The 22,367-nt window shown below is 41.7% G+C and overlaps 2 protein-coding genes across 3 annotated transcripts in view; one reads left to right on the top strand and one right to left on the bottom strand.

Moving 5' to 3' along the window:
- Positions 1-12,441, bottom strand: part of mcm3ap (minichromosome maintenance complex component 3 associated protein) — an 80,260-nt gene extending 67,819 nt beyond the window's left edge. Inside the window, exons 1-3 of one of the 2 annotated variants that reach the window (XM_060827694.1) lie at positions 11,204-12,441; positions 8,259-8,482; positions 4,316-4,397 (exon numbers count right to left, since the gene is read on the bottom strand). In XM_060827694.1, the coding sequence (XP_060683677.1) occupies positions 4,316-4,397; positions 8,259-8,482; positions 11,204-12,305 (1,408 nt within the window). In that variant the 5' untranslated portion in view covers positions 12,306-12,441. The remainder of the gene's footprint in view (positions 1-4,315; positions 4,398-8,258; positions 8,483-11,203) is intronic. The other variant, XM_060827695.1, reaches the window with a different exon arrangement.
- Positions 12,416-21,899, top strand: LOC132817285 (endoribonuclease YbeY-like). The gene is made up of 4 exons (XM_060827696.1): positions 12,416-12,745; positions 15,563-15,694; positions 18,932-19,000; positions 21,652-21,899. The coding sequence occupies exons 1-4, from the start codon at positions 12,536-12,538 to the stop codon at positions 21,736-21,738; spliced, it is 498 nt and encodes a 165-aa protein (XP_060683679.1). The 5' UTR covers positions 12,416-12,535; the 3' UTR covers positions 21,739-21,899.
- The last annotated feature ends 468 nt before the right edge of the window (positions 21,900-22,367 follow it).

The following is a 22,367-nucleotide window of genomic DNA, read 5'->3' as shown; positions in this document are numbered from 1 at the left end:
ATAAATTTCACCAAAGAGAAGAAGTCTCCCCTTCTTAGACATCACAGTGGAATGAACAGTCAATGGAGAGCTGCAGACCAGCGTCTAAAGGAATGCAAAACATACTGACCAGATACTCAACTATGGAAGCAATCATCCCAACACCCACAAATGGAGCTGCATCAGAACATTATTTAAACAGGCCACAAAACACTGCAGCACCCAGGAAATATGAGCAGAAGAAACATACCTATACAGCGTATTCAAAAAGAACGGGTACCCGATAAGCACCGTCCACTGATACTTAAACAACAAACCTAAACAAGAAAACATAACACTCCCAGAGACTCTAGCCACACTACCACACATCAAAAACATCTCAGATGATGAACAGACTACTCCGACTCCTTGGCATCAAGGTAACCCACAAACCTACCACCACACTGAAACAGCTACTGATGAATCTAAAAGGATCCTGTACCAACAATCAGCAAAACGGATGTCATATACAAAATACCCTCCAAGGATTGCAACAAACACTACATCGGACAGACAGGGAGGAAACTAGCCACCAGGATATCGAGCACCAACTCGCCACCAAAAGACACAACTGAATATCACTAGTATGCTTACACACAGATGAAGGAGGACACCACTTCGACTGGGACAACACACCCATCCTAGGACAGGCTAAAAAGACATGCATGGGTATTCCTTAGGCCTGGCATTCAACCCAGAACTCAATCAGTAAATACATTGATTTGGACCCCATTCACCATCCTCTGAAAAAAAGAACCAGAAGTGATATCACCCACCTTAACAGACCAAGACACACAAACAGAAAGTGGGACAGAGTACCAGTGCTTCAACAGAAGCTCACTGATGTGTTTCCTAGCACGGTGATGAAATGACATAACAAATGTACCAGCTCAGCTAACAAACTTTATAACCTGAGCTACAAATCTTCTCAAAAATTACCTTATAGAAGTTTATAAAATTATGAGGGGCATGGATAGGCTAAATAGACAAAGTCTTTTCTTTGGGGTGGGGGTGTCCAGACCTAGAGGGCATAGGTTTAGGGTGAGGGGAAAGATTTAAAAGGGACCTACGGGGCAACTTTTTCGTGCATAGGGTGCTGCGTGTATGGAATGAGCTGAGAGAGGAAGTGGTGGAGGCTGGGATAATTGCAGCATTTAAAAGACATCTGGATGGGTATATGAATAGGAAATGTTCAGAGGGATATCAGCCAGGTTGCTGGCAAATGAAAGTAAATTAATTTAGGATATCTAGTTAGCATGGAATAGTTGGACCAAAGGATCAGTTTCCGTGCTGTACATCTATATGATCTTTCACATTCATAGAGGCAATCATTTAATAAGTCAGAAATTGTTAGTGAATGCATAGGTTGTAATATTCTAAAGTACTCTAGATTAAGGACAAAGGTGCACAGAAGCCCAGCAAGTCTGTCCCATTTAAACATACTTCATGGCCAACTATTGAGTTCAGATTCCAAAGCATCCCAGTGCATTCAAAAACTGTCGGCTAGATAGCCTAGCAGGGGAGATTGGGCAAATGTTGGAATGTATGATTATGGAAATACTGAGAAAATGTGTTTTTGTCTGCTGTGAGGGGAAGAACCAAAAAGCTGAATGTTACTTAAATTGAAAGAGACTAGAATGCTGTGGCACAGAGGGATCTGGACGTCTTTGTACATGAAACACAAAATGCTAGCATGCAGACAAAGGAAAAAATTAGGAAACTGAATTTATTGTTGGCCCTTATTGCAAGGAGAGTGCAGTATAGAAGTCTTGCTTCAACTATTCAGGGTAATGATTTAAATAAAACATATCTACAGTACTATGTATAGTTTAGGTCTACTTATTTCAGAAAGGACATTCTTGCATTGGCAGCAATTCAGATAAGGTTCAGTAGATTGAGTATTACAATGAAGGGGCTAGGTTATGAGGAAAGGTTTACACGTGTTGGGCCTACACTCATCCCTGCAGAGGATAAGAATGTGAACTTTTAGTGAAATTAGACAGGAGCTTGCAGGAGTTGATGGGAGTAATCTGCAGGCAAAGGGACGTCCAGCAAGTGGGAGGCCTTTAAAGTGAGATAACTGGAGTTTAAGGTCTATATGTTCCTGTGAGGATGAAGGGCAAGATTGGCAGGAATAGGGAATGCTGGATGACAAGAGATGTTGAGGCTTTGACCAGGAAAAACAAGGAAGCATGACTCAGATACAGACAGCTGGGATCAACAGAATACCTGGAGGTATACAGGGGTTTCGTGAAGAAGGAAATCAGGAAGGTGAAAAGGGGTCACGAGATAGCCTTGGCTGAGAAGATCAGGGTGAACCCAAAGAGGTACTTTAAGTATTTTAAGGAAAAGGAATAACTTTTGGCTCCTCAAAGACCAAAGTGGACATGTATGTTTAGAACCACAGGAGTTGGTCGTGGTTCTCAATGAAAATTTCTCCTCTGTGTTTACCATGGAGAAAGACTTGAAGATTTTGGAAAGTTAATGGTAATATCTTGGGAGAGTCCATATCACAGTAGAGGCAGCATTGGATGCACTAGAATGTATGAAAGTGGACATCACAGGAGATCTAGCTGATATTTTTGCATTAACGTTTGCTAGGGGTGAGGTCCTGGAAGTCTGGAATGAAGGCAATGTTGTGCCATTATTCAAGAAGGGCTGCAAAGAAAAGTTTAGAAACTATAGACCAGGAAGCTTAATATTTCCGGTGGTACATTACTTGAGAAGATTCTGAGGGATAAGATATACATGCATTTGGAAAGACGGGGTTGATTAGTAGTCAGCATTGCATTGTGAGTGGGAGATCATGCATCACAAATTTGTTAGGGTCCTTTCATGAGGTGCCCAGGAAGGTTGACAAAGGCAGGGCAGTAGACATAGTCTGTATGGATTTCAATAAAGCCTTTGATAGATTCCACATGGTAGGCTGCTCTGGAAAGCTTGATTGCACGGAATCCAGGGTGAGCTAGCAAACTGGATATAAAATTGGCTTGATTGTAGAAAGCAGAGGGTATTAGTGGAAGGATGCTGGACGGACTGGAGGCCAGTGACTAGTGGAGTGCTTCAGGGGTCGGTGCTGGAATTATTACTCTTTGTTATCAATATCAATGATTTGGATGAGAATGTACAAGGCACAGTGTGTTTGCAGATGACTCTAACATAGATGGTATCGTGGACAGTGAGAAAGGTTATCAGAAATTGCAATGGCACCTCGATCAGTTGATGAAGTGGGCCGAGAAATGGCAAAGAGAGTTTTATATAGATAAGTGTGAAGTTTATCATTTTCAAAAGTCAAATCAAGGTAGGAGTTTCCTGGTGAATGGTAGGGCCAGGTAGGCCACAAGGATGCTGCCACGACTCAATGGTCCAAGTTATAGGGAGGGCCCCTCAACTTCTGACACTCCAGGGAAAAGAGTCCCAGCCTACTCAACCTCTCCCTTTAGCTCAAATCCTCCAACCCTAGCAACATCCCTGTAAATTTTTTCTGAATCCTTCCAACCCTCCGATAGGAAGGAGACCAGAACTATATGCAATATTCCAAAAGTGGCCAAACTAATATCCTGTACAACGGCAACATGACCTCCCAAATCTTACACTCAATACTCTGACGAATAAAGGAATGCATACCAAAATGCCTTCTTCACTATCCTATCCACCTGAGACTCTAATTTCAGGGAGCTATGAACCTGCACTCCAAGGTCTCTTTGATCAGCAACACTCCCTCGGACCGTACCATTAAGTGTATAAATCCTGCTGATTTGCCTTTCCAAAACATGAAGCTCTATTTATCTAAATTAAGCTCCGCCTGCCACTCCTCAGCCCATTGGCCCATCTGATCAAGATCCCGCTATAATCTGAGGTAACCTTCTTTACTGTCCACTACACCTCCAATTTGTCAAAAGTTCATGGGGGATGTTAGACTGCGGAGACAATAGTATCAGAATAAAGAGACTGTTCCTTAAAAGATAGAAAAGAATTTCTTTTGACTGCTGTGAATACTTTAATTTGTCCCACAAACAACTGAGTAAAGTGAATCATAGAATACATTCAAGGCCAATATCAGACAGATTTTTCAACAATAGGAGAGGCAAGGGTTATGGGGTGCAAGCGGAAAAGTGGAGGTTTTGCCAAATGAGACAGAACGACAAAGTAGGTTATTTCTGCATCATATTCTTAAGATGTGCCAAATTTACTTTGCTATTTCAGTGTTGCATAAAATGGATTTCAGTCAGGAAAGGCTGAAAACTGCAAGGATGCAGGGATAAAGAATAAAACAGAAACTGCTCCTGCAACTCACTGTTCTTTTTCCGTTGCCAAAATATTTCAATCTGTTTCTTGTGAAGAGTTTTTCCTTTTCTCTTTGCATTGGACGCTGACGCCTTTAAAAGAAATGTGTTTAGAAATGTAGAAACATAGAAAATAGCAATAGTGAGTCACTGGACTCTGAGCCTGCTCCACCATTCACTTATGATGACATATCAAACTCTGTGCTCCGTTCCCACTTTCTTCTGATACGCATTGAGGCTTCTTGTAACACCGTCCACATTCACTAGCTCAAATTCAAATACTCAAACTAATAGGAGCTAGGTTGCGGAGGTTGGCCAGTTCTCTGGCAATCAGGATTTCAGAAGTTCTTTTCCTACCTAAAAGCAATTTGTGGGTTGCCAAAGGGTTAAACAATAGCTTTAATTCCTCCAATAAGAAAACAGATGTTAACTCTCACTGTAGCTCAAAAGAAAAGAGTCTAAATAATTAGGACTTGGACTCAGTATCTTCTAGCTGGTGAGGGCTTTGGGGACTGCGTAGGATGCTGAGAAATTTGATATGAGAAAAACTATGAATTACAATTTTCTTCAGTCTTCTATCCTCTACAAATCATGAACCAAAAGGTTTTGCAGCACAGAAAACAGCAATTCAGCCCAATGAGCTCTCAAAAGAGCTGCCCTATTTATTCTTTTACCACAGCCCTGTGAAGTTTACAGTTTCAAGCATACAGCCAATTGCCTTCTGGAAATTACTATTGAATTTGGATCCAATGTTTCAAACCGGTTACAATTCCACATCATCAATGACTGCATTAAAAAAAAATTTACATCCTCCTCACTGGTTCGTTTTTCCAAATTATGTGCAGCATATGTCTTCTGAACATCTGGTCTCTTACCACTGGAAATACTTTTTCTTTATTGACTTGAAAAGAGCTTTTCAAAACTGAAGAAATGCAGTGAAACATATCCCGATACTTTCGTACTCATCTTTACATTAAATGAAGTAATACCTTGTCTTATTGAGAGGGTTGCACTGCAACAAAACATCAACAAGACAGAGGCAAGAGGACAACAAAACCTGATTGGGTTCTAAACAAATTAGCACAACCTGAAAGCCAATAATCTCTGAGAACTTGACATTTAAAAACAGAAAATATTGAGAATTTGGTGGCATGTGGACAGATAACAGTGTTAACACTTCAGGTTGATGACTCTTCATCAGAATTCTACTCCTCTCCACACATGCCACCTAATCTGTTGAGTATTTCAGACTTTCAACACCTGCAGTAATTTACTTCTGCAAAGGAGAACCTCAACGTGTGCTTCCAAAAGTGTTGTCAAATGAAAGGATTTTCATGCAGCGCATTGCATCTGTTCAACTTAAACCAGACTGGAATCACCATCCTGCACATCCTACAATCAAGACTGTGGACAGCACTTGAGCCTACAGGCACAATAGGGTCAGGCAATGGAGAAGTTAGAAAGATAAAAGAGAAGTTGAGGCAATAGAGCACTGTAGTGATTTGAAAAAAGGGTAAGTAGAGTGGAGCATGATGGGACAGTTTGCACAATTAGAACTGGGCAGCAGTGGACAAAGTCCATGGAAAAAAATTGTTAAAAATATTAAATCCCCTTTATCTGAATGTATCTGTAAGCATTCATAACACAACCAACTAAAAAAAAACTGCACAAATATACGCAAATGTGTTTGACCTAATCAGCAAAAGAGAGACATGATTGACCCAGGTTAGGAAATAAATATTTCAGGGGACACATCAAACTTTAAAACAAAACAGGGTGGAACAGGAGGAGTGGCATGATGATAAAGAATGACGTAAAGACAGCTATGAGGAAGAATCTTGGTTCAGAAGATTGTAAATTATAAACATTATGGGTGATAGGATAAAATAAACTACAAGGATCAGAAAACACCAGTGGGGCAAGTTGCAAGCTTCAAAAAGTACTTACATCATTAGAATAGCATTAAACAAAAAAAAATTGAGCTTGTAACCAAGGCAATGTAATAATCATAGGCTATTTAATCTTCATATAGACTAGACAAACCAAACGGGCAAAACCAGCCTGGCAAATAAATTTGGAAGGATGCTTTCATGATAGCTTCTTTATATAGTATATTGTAGGACTAACTATTGACAAAGTTATTTTAGATTATTCTAGAATTGTCCAATGGAGCTGGGTTACTTATGAATTTCAGAGTTACAGATCCACCAAGATTTAGTAATCACAATGCAATCAGATTCCATATTAAGTTTGAAAGCAACATACTTGAGTCTGCAAGAATCTCAAAGTTAATTACATATGTAGGAGGAGGAAATTAGCTAAGATTAATAAGAAAATAGATTAAAATTCAGTCCAACATAAATTAGCAGGAAGCATGGATTTTTTTTAATTCAAAAGGAAAGCAATTAACAAAAATGCATTCCATTAAAATATAATCAAGAAACTAAGGATCATAATTGATTTATGAAATACAACTGATAGCGTTGGGAACCTGAGAATTAAAACAGCTTTAGAAATGCTAGATTCTCGAGTAGTACTAGCTGTCAGTAAATGTAAAACCCTATTCAAGAAAAGGCAGGTAGAGAAAGCAGGTAACTGAGGCCAGAGACATCAGAAAAACATGCACTTGGGAAATCAGATTGGCCAGGGCAACATAGTTTTACAAAAAATAAATTGTGCTTTCAGATTCATTGATGCTTTTTGATGGTATATACAGTAAATTAGATAAAGAGGAGTTCATCACATTTTTATTTGGATTTCCATAAGTCTTTCAATAAGGTGCCACATAAAAGGTTAGTGTGCAAGATATGGCCATGAAGTTGGATATGAGGATGGTGAGATGATGGATTAACTTGCAGGAAGTACGGTAAAGTTAGTGGGCAACACGGTGACAGGTAGATAATGAAGGGAAATCATTAACAGCAAGATTAGAAATAAAGAACCGACACTTGTAAATGGGATGCCCACAGAACAAAAGCATGAAGTTAAAGCGTTTAGCAAGCAATTAAGAATACAGATAGCATGCTAGCCTTTATTGCAGGAGGACTGAAGTACAAGACTAAGGAAGCCTTGCTAATTTTACAGAGCTTGGGTAAAACTGAGATTTTCCAGCATTTTCTCTGGGTAAAACTACGTCTGTTTCGCAAGGTGGGCCTTTGGTTATCATGTCGAAGAACAATACGCTCATCTTGGACATGGCACAGTGAATTTCACTACTTTGCTTCTGGGATTGAAGGGGATGCCCCATGATGAGAGGTTCAGTAAACCTGACATACAAATCAATTACATTTTGCAGAACAAGAAGTGTTATAATTGAAATATACAATGATTCATAGTGTACGATAGGGTAAACACTGAGAATGTGTTTCCCTTGGCCAAGGAATCTAGAACAGAGGTAGGTAGCCTCAAGAATTAGGGGTTGATCATTTAATACTGTCAGGGAGAAATTTCTTCACACAATGGGTGAAGAATCTTTGAACTCTGATGCTCAAATCATTGAATAATATTTAATGTTGAGATAAAACAGACATTTAATCTTTCAGGGAATAAAAAGATATAGTAAGTGAGAGAGAAGTTTCAGTTGAAGCAGAAGATCAGCCACATTATTGTGAATGGGAGATCAGGCTCAAGGAGTCAAATCGGCTTCTCTTGTTCCTAATTCTTATGCACTGAATACAGAAAACATGAAACAATAAATCCAGAAACTGATTCAACATGGCGGCCTAGCATACACTGTCACCCATTAAACAGACTAGTATGATCATAAGGCAGCTATTCTTCTTGTATCTCTCACTTGTCAGGTTAATAAAACATTAGCTTGATCAATGTTCAGTGATCAAAATCTGGAACAAGAGGCAAGTCCTTGCAAAAGAAAATTAAGAGCCCACTTGCTACAAAAGAAAATAGGCGTACTATTGAGAGTTGAGAAGGCGGCAATCACTCTCAGGTACTCACGTGATCAGAGAAGTGAACCACTGCCAGTCCCTTATTGGTTTGGCAATATACCCGCTGCACCTTGCCAAACTGCGAGAAGTGTTTCTTAATGATCTCCTTTGTATTCAAATCTACTGGGACATTTTTGCACTGGATCGTGGTGAGGTCTGACAAAGGAACACCGGATAGACTGTCCGTGCTGTCCCTACGACGTAGCCTCCGAGAGCAAAATCTGCTGGCAAAATCTGAGAGTTGAAGGAAAATGACAGAATCAGAATCTAACCAAGAACCTAATCTAGAATATTGCAACACAACCCAGAACTGAAAGCGGACCTTGAAGGAGCTTCAAGATGTGTGCTGCATTTATCATTCAGCTTCCAGTGAGATTGTGATGGATTCATATGCCTACAAGGACTCTTCATTTGTTATACCAAATAAAAAAGGTCAGGTCAAGTGGTTAAGAAACAGGAACAAGGGAGAAGGGATTTCTAAAAAATAAACTCGTGGAAATAGAACAAGTAAGCTAGCTAACAAGAGTGAATAGAAGATAAACGAATGAGCTGGCACAACCAGTATCCTTAAGAATAAATGACAGTCTAAACATTAATGTACTGATCTCTGCTTTGTGAAAAATAAGGGAGGATTGCTACAATTGATTAGTGTCAGTTCTGAATCCTTTTAAAAAAAAGTTTCCCAGCACAGCCAGAATTGCCAGGTAAACAGACTATCAATCCACAGCACAAACAGTAACTGCAAAACAGATGGTACAATATCCTATTGTTTCAACTACGACAGGAAAATCCTTTTCTCCACAGTTGCTGCTAGGCTTTTTGGGTTATTTCACACTTCGTTCATTTATTTTCGATCTTTAACAGTCACAGTACTTATCTTTTATCTTAGCACACACCACAAAGGAGGTTCAAAAGTAACAGACCAATTGTTGAATATACTGCTGACAGTCTTGGTCAAGTAACATGAATTGATCAAGTAACAAGACAGTAGCACCTGAAGGCAGCTGGAGCTAGAATGGCAACAGGTGCAGAGAAAACATGCAAATAGAAAAGGATAGGTTCTTTTTCCTCCAGCAAATGTTAAAATGGAGCAAAGTTAAAAGCTTAAAAACCTTCTTAAATGGTACTTTATTTACAGCATAAAATGTCCTGAATATTTTAACAATATTTCTGTACTGCTGGATTGGAGGCACTCCGAAGTGTTAACTGTCAGGTTGCACTTTCTTATTCTGCAACAAGCCTGCAGTTCAAAATGGGTCTGTCTGGAACAAGATTAATTTGGAATCACATTAGTGACTTGCATTACTCACCTGAAGCGCTATTACTAACAATCTATTGCAAATTCCAGAAATGCCTTCATAGAATTCCAAATGTGGAAGCAGGCTTTGAGGAGATATCACTTGCATTTAGTTTCAGAATCACAGTGCTCTGTGCTTCTCTCAGAAAGGTCTTTGGTCTTGCTCAGCTTTTCATACAGAATCATTGTGCAGGTAGTGTTTAAATAAACTATAAACCACAACAGTACCCAAGAGGACAAATGCAGCAGAAGTACTAAGTTTGCTTTGCTATTCAACGAGATTTGCACCTGACCTGATAAACCTGAACTCAACCATCCTGCTATTTCTATATAACCTTTGATTTTCTTAATGATCATAAATCTATTAACACTTCACACTAGCCATCCAATCCATTTTCAACATATTTATGCAACAGTGGAAAGAAAACAGAGTTAACGTTTCAAGTCCAGTGATCCTTCTTCAGAAAAATTCCTCACTTCTGTCCTCACTGGACAATCCCTAGATCATACCCTCTTGTCCTTGAATCTCCTATACAGGCAAGCAACTTCTCAGCATTGACCATGTCAAGCTCTCTAAGAATTTTGTATGTTTCATAAGATTGCCTCTCATTCTTGATTCTGATTACAGACCCAAACTACTCAAGACCTCGTCCATACCTGGTATCAGCTTAGTGAACTACCTCCAATGTCAGTATATCTTTCCTCAGATAAGCAGGCCAAAGCTGTTCAGTATTCTAGGTGTGGATTAACTCATACCTTGCATAGTTTTTGCAAGACTTCCCTATTTTTATACTTTATTCTCTATGAATGAAAAGGCTAACATTTTGTTCCCCTATTATCTAAACTTGACTGCTAATTCCTTGTGATTCATTTGCAAGGACTTGCAAATCCATCTGTTCTGTAGCTTTCTGCAGTCTCTTCTCCATTAAAACGATATAGAAAAAATGAGGATAGTCCAGCACATATGAGGATCAGAAAGGTGAATTGTATCTATTTTAATGAAAGGAGCCTGACTGGTAAGGTGGATGAACTCAGACTCAATCAGTACATTAGAATATAATATTGTTGCAATCACTGAGACATGATCTTTATCTCTTTACTTTCTTTAATATCCCAGGATGCATCCAATCAGAGCCAGAAGTATTATCAGCTTTCAGCACCATTAGTTTCTCTAGCACTTTTTTTTTCTTAAGCGATAGTTGTACTTTTCTCTCCTCCTTTTGTTCTGGAATATTTGGTAATATTGCAATGTTGTTTACATCTTCTGCCCTGAAGACTTGTGCAAAGTATTTAGTTAATTCATTTGTCATCTCCTGGCTTCTTATTAATATTTCCCCAACCTCATCTCTTCAGGAGCCAAGGTTCAATTTGAAGCTCATTTTGCAGCAGTGTCTCGAGCTCCTAAATTCAGCTGATATTGCACCGCAGAGCTGTGCTGTAAATGGTCCTGCCCATTTCAGGTTGTGGGGAGCGGAATTAGAAATTTCTGGGATTGAAATTCTTTCATAAGAACCAAGTCCCACTTCATTTTGAATTTTGCTCCAACTGAAGTAGCTCCACTGAAGTAAAGCAGGAAAGATCTTATCATCAAAACAAAATCCCATTTGTACAAATGTCTTTATCCCAAAAATGACACTCACCCACACAATTCTACTCACCATCTCTGACTCTCTTTCTTGGTTCTTTTCTCAATGGAGCAGGCCACTCCAAAGGGATGCTTGTCTCAGATAACAGCTTTAACTTTTCGATCGTTTCACTTTCTGAAGGTGTGCTGACTCTTTTTGACTCCCTCTTGCTGCCCTTCAACACATCTTGAAGCGTGCGGCTGAAGACTCCCGCTGATGGCGTGACCTTCGACAGCCGTTTCCTTTGAGATGGGCTGTTTTTGGGTTCTGTGACTTGTTCTTTAGCAGCGCTGTGCTCAAGCTGGTATGGTGACCGGTCTCGCTTGTCTTTCCTTTTCATCCCCTTCCTGGGCGTCAGCTGTCCCTCCTGCCCTTCGTGTTTGGGAGTGAGCCCAAACTTTGTTGGGGTTGCAGTGGTCGCCGCTGCACTGCGTTTCCCCTCATGACAGCCCGGCGACGTTGGGTCAGTCCCTCCAAAGCCCGACTTCGGAGTTGCTTTTTCTTCACCAGCCACTTTCTTGTTGGACGCAGAGTGGTCGACGGGGACGGCCGAGCTCGGCTGAGAAAAGGTGAACGGGGCTGAGCTGTTGCCGGGGCTGGGATGGACGAAGCGAAAGCCCCCGGGAGCGGTGCTCATGGCCGCCGGCTGCGAAAAGCTGAAGGCGCTCGGCACACCGACAGCGGCAGGCGGCCGGGGCAACCTGTAGAGGGGGGAGGGGGTCGCGCTGCTGGTCGGCTGGGAGAAACTGAAGGAGGGGCCGCCTGCGGACTGTGGAGGGGCGAAGAGGGCCATTTCCCTGCCGCTCAGGGGCTGCGAGAAGTAAAACGGAGGCCGCCTGCTGGACGGCGGCTTGGCGTCCAGCCCGCCAGCCCGCGGCCGGGGGGCGCTCGGCCTCCCGAACCCTCGCAAGCGGTCCTCGACCTGCCCGAACGCGGAGGCCATCGGGGCGCCGAAGTTGAGGGGAGCCGGGAAGGGGCCGTGGGGTTTAAAGCTGAAGGAGGGGCCGAGGATGGCCGGAGCCCGCGGCCCAGCCAGCTCCCCCGCCTTGGAGAAAGGGGCATCCTGCTGGCCCTGGAAGCCGCCGTCACCTTTCTGAAAGAAGGCGGGAGGGGGCAGCTTGCCCGCGGGATCCATGGCAACGCCCTCAGTAAATTCAGCCCCGACAACGAAGCTCAGCTCAGCTCAGCGCTGCGCCGCCATTACCGCCCAACGTAAACATGGTCCGACCCCCCTCTTCCTTCCCTTCCGGTCACCGCACCCGGAACGAAAAGGAAAGGGCCGGTGCAGCCGCTCCGTCTTCCGTTCCGGTCCGGCTTGTCCCGGGTTGCCATGGAGACCTCACCCCCCCCTCACCCCAGGCCCGGATGGCGCTGGTGATCAGGAACACGCAGAGAGCGGTGCCGCTCCGCCGGGCCCGGCTCGGCCGAGACGTTCAGGCCCTCCGCCGCCTGTTGGGCCTCGGACGGTTCGACCTGGGCCTCGTCTGCGTGGACGACCAGCGGATGCGGGCCTTGAACGGGCGGTACCGAGGGCAGGAGGCGGCCACCGATGTGCTGTCCTTCCCTTTCCATGAGGTCAGTAAGGGGGCACCGGGGCCGGGCGGCTCCTCTCCCTCTCCCTGCCCCTGTCCCTGTCCCGGGAACTCGGAGGGGTCACCCCCACTCCACCCCACAACCAAACCCGAGGAAGGGCAGAGACCCGGGAAGGTTAGCTCTCTCCCCTGCCCCCAGAAGCTCCCTGACCTGATGTCTTTTCTCTATCCTGTCCGAATGGACAGCTATGTATTTGTCCTCTGTCTATAATATATCTAACACTGAGTACTGCCTCAAGTCTTTTATTGGTATAGAAATTGGTGATGGCGTTTATATTTTAAAATATTTCCAAATTTCAACTACTTGTGCATAGTATTTTTTAAAAGAAAGTATTATCCCAGTTATTAAGATACCCAGATAAGTTTAACGTTAAATGTATGATTGCTAAGTTTCCTGATGGCACCAAAAGTAGAAAATAAAAAGGTGTGAACCATGTGCAAAAGGGCCTAGACAGTTAAAGAGAGTTGGCAAAACAATAGCAGATGTAACATACAATGTGAGAAAAGGTGAATTTGTTATCCTTGGTAAGCGAAATAGAAAAGCAGCATCCTATTTAAAAGGATAAAGAACGCAGAACTCTGAGGTACAGAGCAATCCAGGTGTCCGAGTAGTTTACATGAATTCCAAAACATTATGTATGTGGTGTGGTAAATGATTAAGAAAGCAAATGGGATGTTGAGATTTATTGCAAGCAGAATTGAACATATAAAAGTTGGGACTTGTAATTGGAGTTATAGAAGGCACTGGTGAGACCACATCTGGAATATTATTTGCTTTTGGTTGAAGTAGGAGTGTTAATCTCTCTAGTAAGGAATCCTGCAAGACTGCTGGAAACAAGAATTTAGAGAACCCCTAAGTTCATTAAAGTGAATTTAGTTTGCGGTTTGGTTCAATGAAGAAATAGCATTTAGTGAATGCATTGAAACTTGGCAGACAGGAACAATGTGTCAGCCTCAGCAAGAGACTTTGATGTAAAGACAGCAGTAAATATTTGGTTGGGTTTTGCTGCCGTAAAGAAAAATCTTGCCGAGATTAAAAAAAAACTAGTGTGAGTTCTTTCCAACTACTGTGTTCAGTAATTGACCTCCACAGTTTAAAAATAAATGTTAGGGTCTATTAAGCCCGCTTTCACTCTGGGATCTGACTTGTCCAATATTATCATCAGCTGGGATCATAACAATACAATTGCATTCATTCTGGGATGGAAGGGTTGTCTTTGAGGAAAAGTTGAACATTCTGGGCCTGTATCCATTGGAGTTTTGAGGAATTAGTCATGATTTGGAGATGCCGGTGTTGGACTGGGGTGTACAAAGTTAAAATTCACACAACACCAGGTTATAGTCCAACAGGTTTATTTGGAAGCAAACTAGCTGTCAGAGCGACGCTCTTTCATCCTGATTAGATTAGATTAGATTACTTACAGTGTGGAAACAGGCCCTTCAGCCCAACAAGTCCACACCGACCCGCCGAAGCGCAACCCACCCATACCCCTACATTTACCCCTTACCTAACACTACAGGCAATTTTAGCATGGCCAGTTCACCTGATCTGCACATTTTTGGACTGTGGGAGGAAACCAAAGCACCCGGAGTAAACCCACGCAGACACGGGGAGAACGTGCAAACTCCACACAGTCAGTCGCCTGAGGTGGGAATTGAACCCGGGTCTCTGGCGCTGTGAGGCAGCAGTGCTAGCCACCGTGCTGCCCACCAATTAAACCTGTTGGACTATAATCTGGTGTTGTGTGATTTTTAACTTTGAGGAATTAGAGGTGCCTTTGTTGAAACATGTAAGATGCTGTTTTGTGGGAGAGATTAGACGTAGGAGAAAATTTTAAAATAAGGGTCTCCCATTTGTATGATTTATTTATAGTTACATGAGTTTTGTAACAAAATACAGTGAAAAGTGTTGTATTGTGCCACCACTAAGACAGATGGGGAGAATGGTTTTCTCTGAGCATTATGAGTCTGAAGTTATCTTTCCAAAAGAGCAGTGGAATCAGAATCATTGAATATTTTAAAGACCGAGACAGATTCCAGACTGAAGAGTGAGTCAAAAGGTCAACTAATTAAAAACTCCCACATCATTTCTGTTTACTAGCTGATCAAGCTGGTGAGATAAACCACAAGATTTAGTACTTTTTAGCTCATTGTTTTGGTCCACTTTTAATTTAGGTTCATTATTGTCGAAAAAAGTTGTCCAATGGTGTAAATTAGGCAATTTCAGTAAAATGGCACAAGAAGCTTTTGCACAGTTTCAAATTAATTTAATATAATTTGAACTGAGAGCTAGATTACTGCATTGAGAACCTGAAGTGGGAAGTTAATCACCTGTGATCTCCACCCATCCAGGCAAATGGAGAGTACTCCATTAAACTGCTGAATTGTGCCTTGGGAGGTGGTGTTGGAAGCAAGAGGCAATTTACTTGCTGCAGAATACCTGGCCTTTACATTGCCCTATGGCTTTTGTGTTAGTGTAGTGGTTTCTGGTCAATAGTGACCCCAGGATGTTGATGGTTGGGATTCAATGATAGTAATACAGTTTCTTGTTGGAGGTGGTCTATACCTGAACTTGTATGGCGTGAATGTTACTTTCCATGACCAAACCAAAGTCTGCTTGTTGCCTTGGTTTTGCTACACATGGACCTAGATTGCTTTATAATCTGGGGAATTATGAACACTGCAATCATCAACAAATAGCTCTAATTCTGACCTTGTCATGGAGTGAAAGTGATAGATGATGCTTCTGTGATTTATTAATTATACAAGCAGATAGATAAGTCATTCTATTTTTTTTCAGGATCTGCGAGCAGGGGATATTCCCAAACCCCTACACCGTGATGATTATAACTTGGGAGACATCTTTCTTGGAGTGGAATATATCTACAGAGAAAGCCAAGCACACAGACAAGACTTCTACAATGTACTAACGGTATGTATTTATGAATGATTTCCAGTTGTCCTCAATCTAAAAAAATTCCATGGGGAAATTTACCTTTGCTTAGAAAAGATCTGTAAACTAATTCAATTTAAGAATGTAATGGGAGTGACACTGAGCCGATTTGCAGATCTTAGTGATTTTTTTTAAAGTGATTTTGTGAATGAGTATAGGAGTAAAGCTAATCTTTGCCAAAAGTACAAAATGGATGACAACATTGGTAGTCCATGTTATGTCACGCCAGGTTTGGAGGGATATGGGCCAGGAGCAGGCAGGTGGGAATAGTTTAGTTTGGGATTATGTTCGACCTGGACTGGTTGGACCGAAGGGTCTGTGTCCATGCTGTATGACTCTATAGCTCTATGGCCAATGGAAAATAAAACCAGTAAGGTCCAGATGTGCAGATCATTCGCTATCACTTGTTATGCATTCTCACTGAAGACCTAATTTCACCTCCAGTACATTTGTGCTTAATTGGAATGTAACCAGACTGCATAATCAGCAGTTTTCAAAATGTGAGGTCTACTGCAAAAGTAGCCATGTCAATTAATGAGTTACATCACTCTGAACAACATTCAACAGTGTTTGACTGTGAATTTGTTTAACTTCTATGTATGAATTTGACACCTTTCTTTGCAGACACAGCACAGCACATGCTCAGCAAAGAGCAATGTAAAGCTCTCTGTCTTCCTACAGTGAGGCTGAGGCTCAAATTTGAAAGAATGTACCCTGGCCCAAGGGGAACACTTCTATTTTCCATTCAGGACATAATCTGACCTTCCTGCCAGTCCCTTCAGTTAGTTTGACTTTTATTCCAGACCAGTTTTAAGATTTGAAGATGTTGAAAAAACAGCCTTGTCCCATTTTGAAAAATCACAATTGCAAGAATATAAGTTGGATCTCTGAACTTAACTTGTGTATATTATTGCCTATCCTGTTCTTATCAACATGGTGTCAGTGGATTGCTGATTATCAAATGTAAAGACTGAAGGCTTCCAAGAATGCATCAGTGTTTCTGTTTTGCTGAAATGATCTGTCTGAAATAAAGTTTGGGAAGATTTGGTTACAAATGTTAGCTGTAACCAGGCTGTCTAACTTCAGGGGATCCTTTGTTGGTTTGATATCCAAATTCATGAAGAATTTGGAACTTCTGTTGTCATTCATATGTGTGAAAAATGCCTGCTACATTTCACATTCTGCAGTGATGCATAACCTGAGACAATGTAAGCCTCCCCCCTAAAGAGACCACAGTTTAATGGGGTCAATTCCCAACATGTTCCATATCTGAAATAAATGCAAGTACTGTGGAAGCTGGAAATCTGAAATCAAACAACGTGATGGAGAAACTTTGAAGTGTTCTTCAGAATTGAAGGAAGGAGTCATGCCAAACTTAAAATTACACTCTTGTTTCTCTCTTCATAGCTGCTCCCAAGCTGATGTTTCGCGAGCTGTTTGTTTTATGTGCCAAAGTTTAATGATCTGAGACCATTCTTCTCAACTCCAATGCGTAGAGTCCCAACCTTTCTCCCTAAGACAAGTCTCATCACCCGACCCCAACGCCACCTCATCCTAGAAATCAGCCCGAAGCCCAGAGTCAAAGTTATACACAGAATCCCAGTCTTAGTCATGCTTTGCACATTTGAAGCAAGACTTTCAATCAAAGACTATCAAGCCACTTGTGTTCTTAGTTATTGACTGTGCATGCCAACCTTTTGTGATTTCTCTTTAAATACTCTGTCACTTTATAAGTCTCTGTCTCTTTAATAAATTATGCTTTTCTATGATAGTCATATAGCACAGAAACAGGCCCTTATTTCCAACTTAACCAACCAAGTTTGCCAAACCAAACCAGCCCCATTTGCCTGCATTTAGCCCATATTCCTCTAAACTTTTCCTGTTCAAGTACCTGTCTAAATATCTTTTAAATATTGTATTTGTGCTGCATCTACCTCTTCCTCTGGCAATTCATTCACGTATGAACTACCTTCTGTGTGGAAAATGTTGTCCCTCCTGTCTCCTTTTAATCTTTCTCCTCACCTTAAAATTATGCCCTCTAGAAAAAAGACCCTTGCTATTCACATTATCTATGTCCCACATGAGTTTATAAACCACTATAAGGTCACCCCTCAACCTCCTATGTTCCAGAGAAAAAGGTCCCAGCTCATCAACTATCTCCTTATAACTCAAACCCTTCAGTCCTGGTAACATCCTTGTAAATCTTTTCTGAACTCTCCAATTTAATAATACCTTTCCAATATGAGGATGACCAGAACTATAAATGATACTCCAAAAGTGGCCCCACCAATGTCCTGTACAACTGGACCATGACACCCTAACTCCTGTGCTCAAAAATCTGAGAAAGCAAGTGTGCCAAATGCCGCCTTGGCCACTCTCTCTACCTATAATGCAGCTTTCAATGAATTATGTACTTGAATCCCGAGGTCTCTCTGTTCAACAACACTCCCCCAGGGCCCTACCATTAACTAAGTTCTGCCCTTGTTCATCTTAACAAAATGCAACACTTCGAGTTTACTAAACTTATCTACCGCACTTTGGCCCATTGGCCAAAATGATTGACATGCCTTTGTACTGTCGACTATGCTACAAATTTTGGTGTCATTCACAAACTTACAAACTGTACCTCCTATATTCTCATCCAAATCATTTACATAAATGACAAATAACAGCAGACCTGGCATCGATCCCTGTGGAACACTGCTCGTCAAAGGTCTCCAGTCCGAAAAATAACCTTCCACCGACACTCCCTGAATCCCATGTGATCTAACTTGACTAACCATCTTCCTGCCAAACCACAAAACCTTAAATTTTGCCACTCGTTTAACCTACTTATATCCATTTGGGCATCCTTTGTATCGTCCTTTGAACTTACTTACCAGTCTTTGTATCATCAGCACATTTGCCTGCAACATAGTCTATCCTAATATCCAAGTCAATAATATTTCTGCAGCACTCTACTGATCAGTTTGCCGGTCTGAAAATGATCCATTTATTCTGACACTGGTACGTTAGTTCGCCAATCTCTTAACGTCCTCTTTAGGAGCTGGTTGGAGAAGCCTTTGAAACATTTTCAGGGTATTGCTACCTTAGGAAGATGATGTCTTGCATTACAGGTTTAAACCTAACTGATTGACCAGTGTCCTGTGTGACAGGATGATTCAATGGAGTGACACCCGTCCTTGATTATATTCTATTAATTATACTTTTATGCAGGTGACTACATTACATGGAATTTGCCATCTACTAGGCTATAGACATAGCACAGAAGCTGAATGGAAACAGGTATGATCTAATTTTTCTTTATGCTGTGACGTGAACTTCCAGTTAATTCACATGCAACTTCATAAAAGTAAATTGGAGAAGCACCTGAAGAGAAAATAAATTTCAGGTCAACCGGGAGAGTTGAGTAAAATAAGTAATGTGACCAAAGGACTGTAGGGCTGCTCTCTCAGAGAGATGACTGGTGCTAGTTTCATCTGAGGGTCACCACACCACAGAGGAGTTGAGGAGCCACCCTCATGGTAACTTCAGCAGGTGTGGGAATTGAACCCATGCTGTTGGCATTATTGTACATTGCAAACCAGCTGTACAACCAACCTAGTTAACTGATTCCCAATCCGCAAAGAACTGACACTAACGTGATGAGCTAAAGGGCCTCCTTCCATGATGTAATTAGTATGTATCTCTAATTGTGGTCTCATCCAGCATCTTTGAACCATAAACTAGAATTGCATGGAACAAAAGCTCTGACATCACTGCAAATCTAGCTAACACCAATCGTCTGGTGAAGAAGCCTTTTTACCATTTAAGATTGAATTAAATTACAGAGGGAAACATTGCAGAGCTTATCTTTTCGCAGGCCAAGATCCAGTGTCTCAACTTTTCAAAAATGTATAGAGTCATAGAGACATACAGCACTGAAACAGACCCTTTGGTCCAACCCGTCCATGCCGACCAGATATCCCAACCCAATCTAGGTCTGCTGGCCAGCATCTGGCCCATGTCCCTCCAAACCCTTCCTAATCATATACCCATCCAAATGCCTCTTAAATGTTGCAATTGTACCAGCCTCCACCACTTCCTCTGGCAGCTCATTCCATACCCGTACCACCCCCTGTGTGAAAAAGATGCCCCTTAGGTCTCTTTTATATCTTTCCCCTCTCACCCTAAACCTATGCTCTCTAGTTCTGGACTCCCCGACCCCAGGGAAAAGACTTCGACTATTTACCGTGTCCATGCCCCTCATAATTTTGTAAATCTCATGCCCTGTAACTATATATTGTTAATCTTAATCATGTAATTAACGTAAGTTAGAGAAGGAGTAGGTCAGTTGCTTCATCAGTCTTGTTCCACCATTGTAAAATCATGGCTAATCTGATTTTGGCCTGAACTCCACTGTCCTGCCTATCCACATAAAAGGGAGAAAGTGAGGACTGCAGATACTGGAGATCAGAGTCCGAGTGTGCTGCTGGAAAAACACAGCTGCTCAGGAAGCATCCGAGGAGCAGGAGAATCGACATTTCGAGCATCAGCCCTTCCAGCAGGAGAGTCAATTCTCCTGTTCATCGATGCTGCCTGACTCGCTGTGCTTATCCACTTAATACTCCACTGTCTTGTTGATCAATCCACAGCTCTGAAGGAATAAATTCCTCCTTATCTCCTCTTAAGTGGAAGACCACTTATTTTTAAACTGTACCCTCTTGTTCTAACTTTCCTGTTGAGAGAAAACATCCTCCCAACAACCCCCTCAGAATCCTGTGTTTCCATGAGACCACCATTCTTCAACTCCAATAAAAGGTGAGGTCTGCAGATGCTGGAGATCAGAGCTGAAAATGTGTTGCTGGTTAAAGCACAGCAGGTCAGGCAGCATCCAAGGAACAGGAAATTCGCCGTTTCGGGCCAGAGCCCTTCATCAGGAATCCTGATGAAGGGCTCTGGCCCGAAACGTCGAATTTCCTGTTCCTTGGATGCTGCCTGACCTGCTGTGCTTTAACCAGCAACACATTTTCAGCTTCAACTCCAATAAGTAGAGGCTCAGTCTTTCCTCACAGGACCACCCTCCATCCCAGTAATCATGCTGGTAAATCTTCTCAACTGTTCCCAAAGCAAGTATATCACTTGTAAATTTCAGAAACAAAAACTATGCACAGCACTCCACTGTAATCTGAGTAATGCCCTGTACACCTTTAGCAAGAATTCCCTACTTTGAAATTGTACCCCCTTGTAATGAAGACTGTCATTCTATTTGTGCTCAGGAGATTGACAGATTTTAAGTTGGTAATAGGTGAAAGGGCTATGGAGACAAGGCAAGAAAATGGGGTTGAGGCCAAGATGAGATCCTGAAGAAGGGCTTATGCCCGAAACGTTGAATTTCCTGTTCCTTGGATGTTGCCTGACCTGCTGCGCTTTTCCAGCAACACATTTTCAGCCAAGATGAGATCAGCCATGATTGTATTAAATGGTGGAGCAGGCTGGAAGGGTTGAATTGCCTACTCCTGTTCCTAGTTCTTATGTTTTGCTCAGGTACTGTACAGCCTTCAGGACTCAACATTGAGCAGCTTAGTTTCTCTGACACTTCCTGTTTGTAGTTCACCAGATCATGTGTTATGATTTGGAGTCAAGGATCTGAATGTACAAATCTATGTGCAAATTGTTTCTCGATCCATCTACAATGTTTTATCATCTTTTAGAATTTTTTTTTACATCTATACATAATGTTTGACCTTGCAACACTAAAGCTGTAGCTTGGATTTGTGCACTCAAGACCTTGAATTCACAACCGTCTGACTGTGAGGTGAGAGTGCTATTAAATGAGCCAAAATTATTCGTCTGTAAATTTTTAAAATCTCTTCTAAAGTCACTTATCTAAAGCAAACGTGTTAATAAAAGATTGTGCTATGTTTTGTTCCTCTACAACTTTGTTTCTTCCTCAGATGTTGCAAAAAGAGTCCAACACCCTCCAACTGTTTAATCGTTTCACTGGAGCCAGATTGCAGCCACTAATGTTGAACACCACCTGAATGCAGATGTGGCTGAGAGCCGCTTGGAATCATTTTGTTCAATTTTTCTATTGTGAATTATGGTGTAGCACAGATTCTACCAGCAGAATAAAGGCGATGCCCCACTGGACGATGAAGATTATTTAATTGCACAGTATCAATAAAGTCACTCATTTTCAGAATCATCTTTTTGCCTTAACATTCTGTTCAAGATAAGGAAAATGAGTCACTTTTTAGTTAAAATGAACAGCAAGTCATAATTTCAAACAAATAATATCTGAATTTTTAAAAGTATTTGAATTCCAACTTGAACCATATTCTGTTACCAAGCATGAGGTGGACAGAGATTAGGTAACCCCACACCAATTCTATATACCCATCTCGTGGAATAGAAGCAGAAAGTTGGAGCAGGGGTAGAGCCTTTCTTCACTATTCAATGTGACCGTGGTTGATAATCCAACCTAGTAGACTGTGTTAGCCAGGCTGCTGCACAGAGAGAAACAGGGCAACATGTTGATACATACTCATGAAAATGAAGTGTTAGCCAGGAAGACTGCAAAGACACAGAGATACCAGTTGCTGACGGGGACTAGGAATGGTCAGTATATTTAAAAAAAAACTGCTGACATGCAAGAGAAAACAGCTTGTGA

Source organism: Hemiscyllium ocellatum, chromosome 7 (assembly GCF_020745735.1).
Source record: "Hemiscyllium ocellatum isolate sHemOce1 chromosome 7, sHemOce1.pat.X.cur, whole genome shotgun sequence".
Taxonomy (NCBI): Eukaryota; Metazoa; Chordata; class Chondrichthyes; order Orectolobiformes; family Hemiscylliidae; genus Hemiscyllium; species Hemiscyllium ocellatum.
The sequence above is the reverse complement of the archived record's forward strand: the minus strand, read 5'-3'. Positions and strand labels throughout refer to the sequence as shown.

Coding starts and splice junctions, on each gene's coding strand:
- LOC132817285 (XM_060827696.1), top strand. CDS start 12,536: ATGGCGCTGGTGATCAGGAACACGCAGAGAGCGGTGCCGCTCCGCCGG. Junction 12,746..15,562: donor TGTCCTTCCCTTTCCATGAG/GTCAGTAAGGGG, acceptor ATTTTTTTTCAG/GATCTGCGAGCAGGGGATAT. Junction 15,695..18,931: donor ACTTCTACAATGTACTAACG/GTATGTATTTAT, acceptor ACTTTTATGCAG/GTGACTACATTACATGGAAT.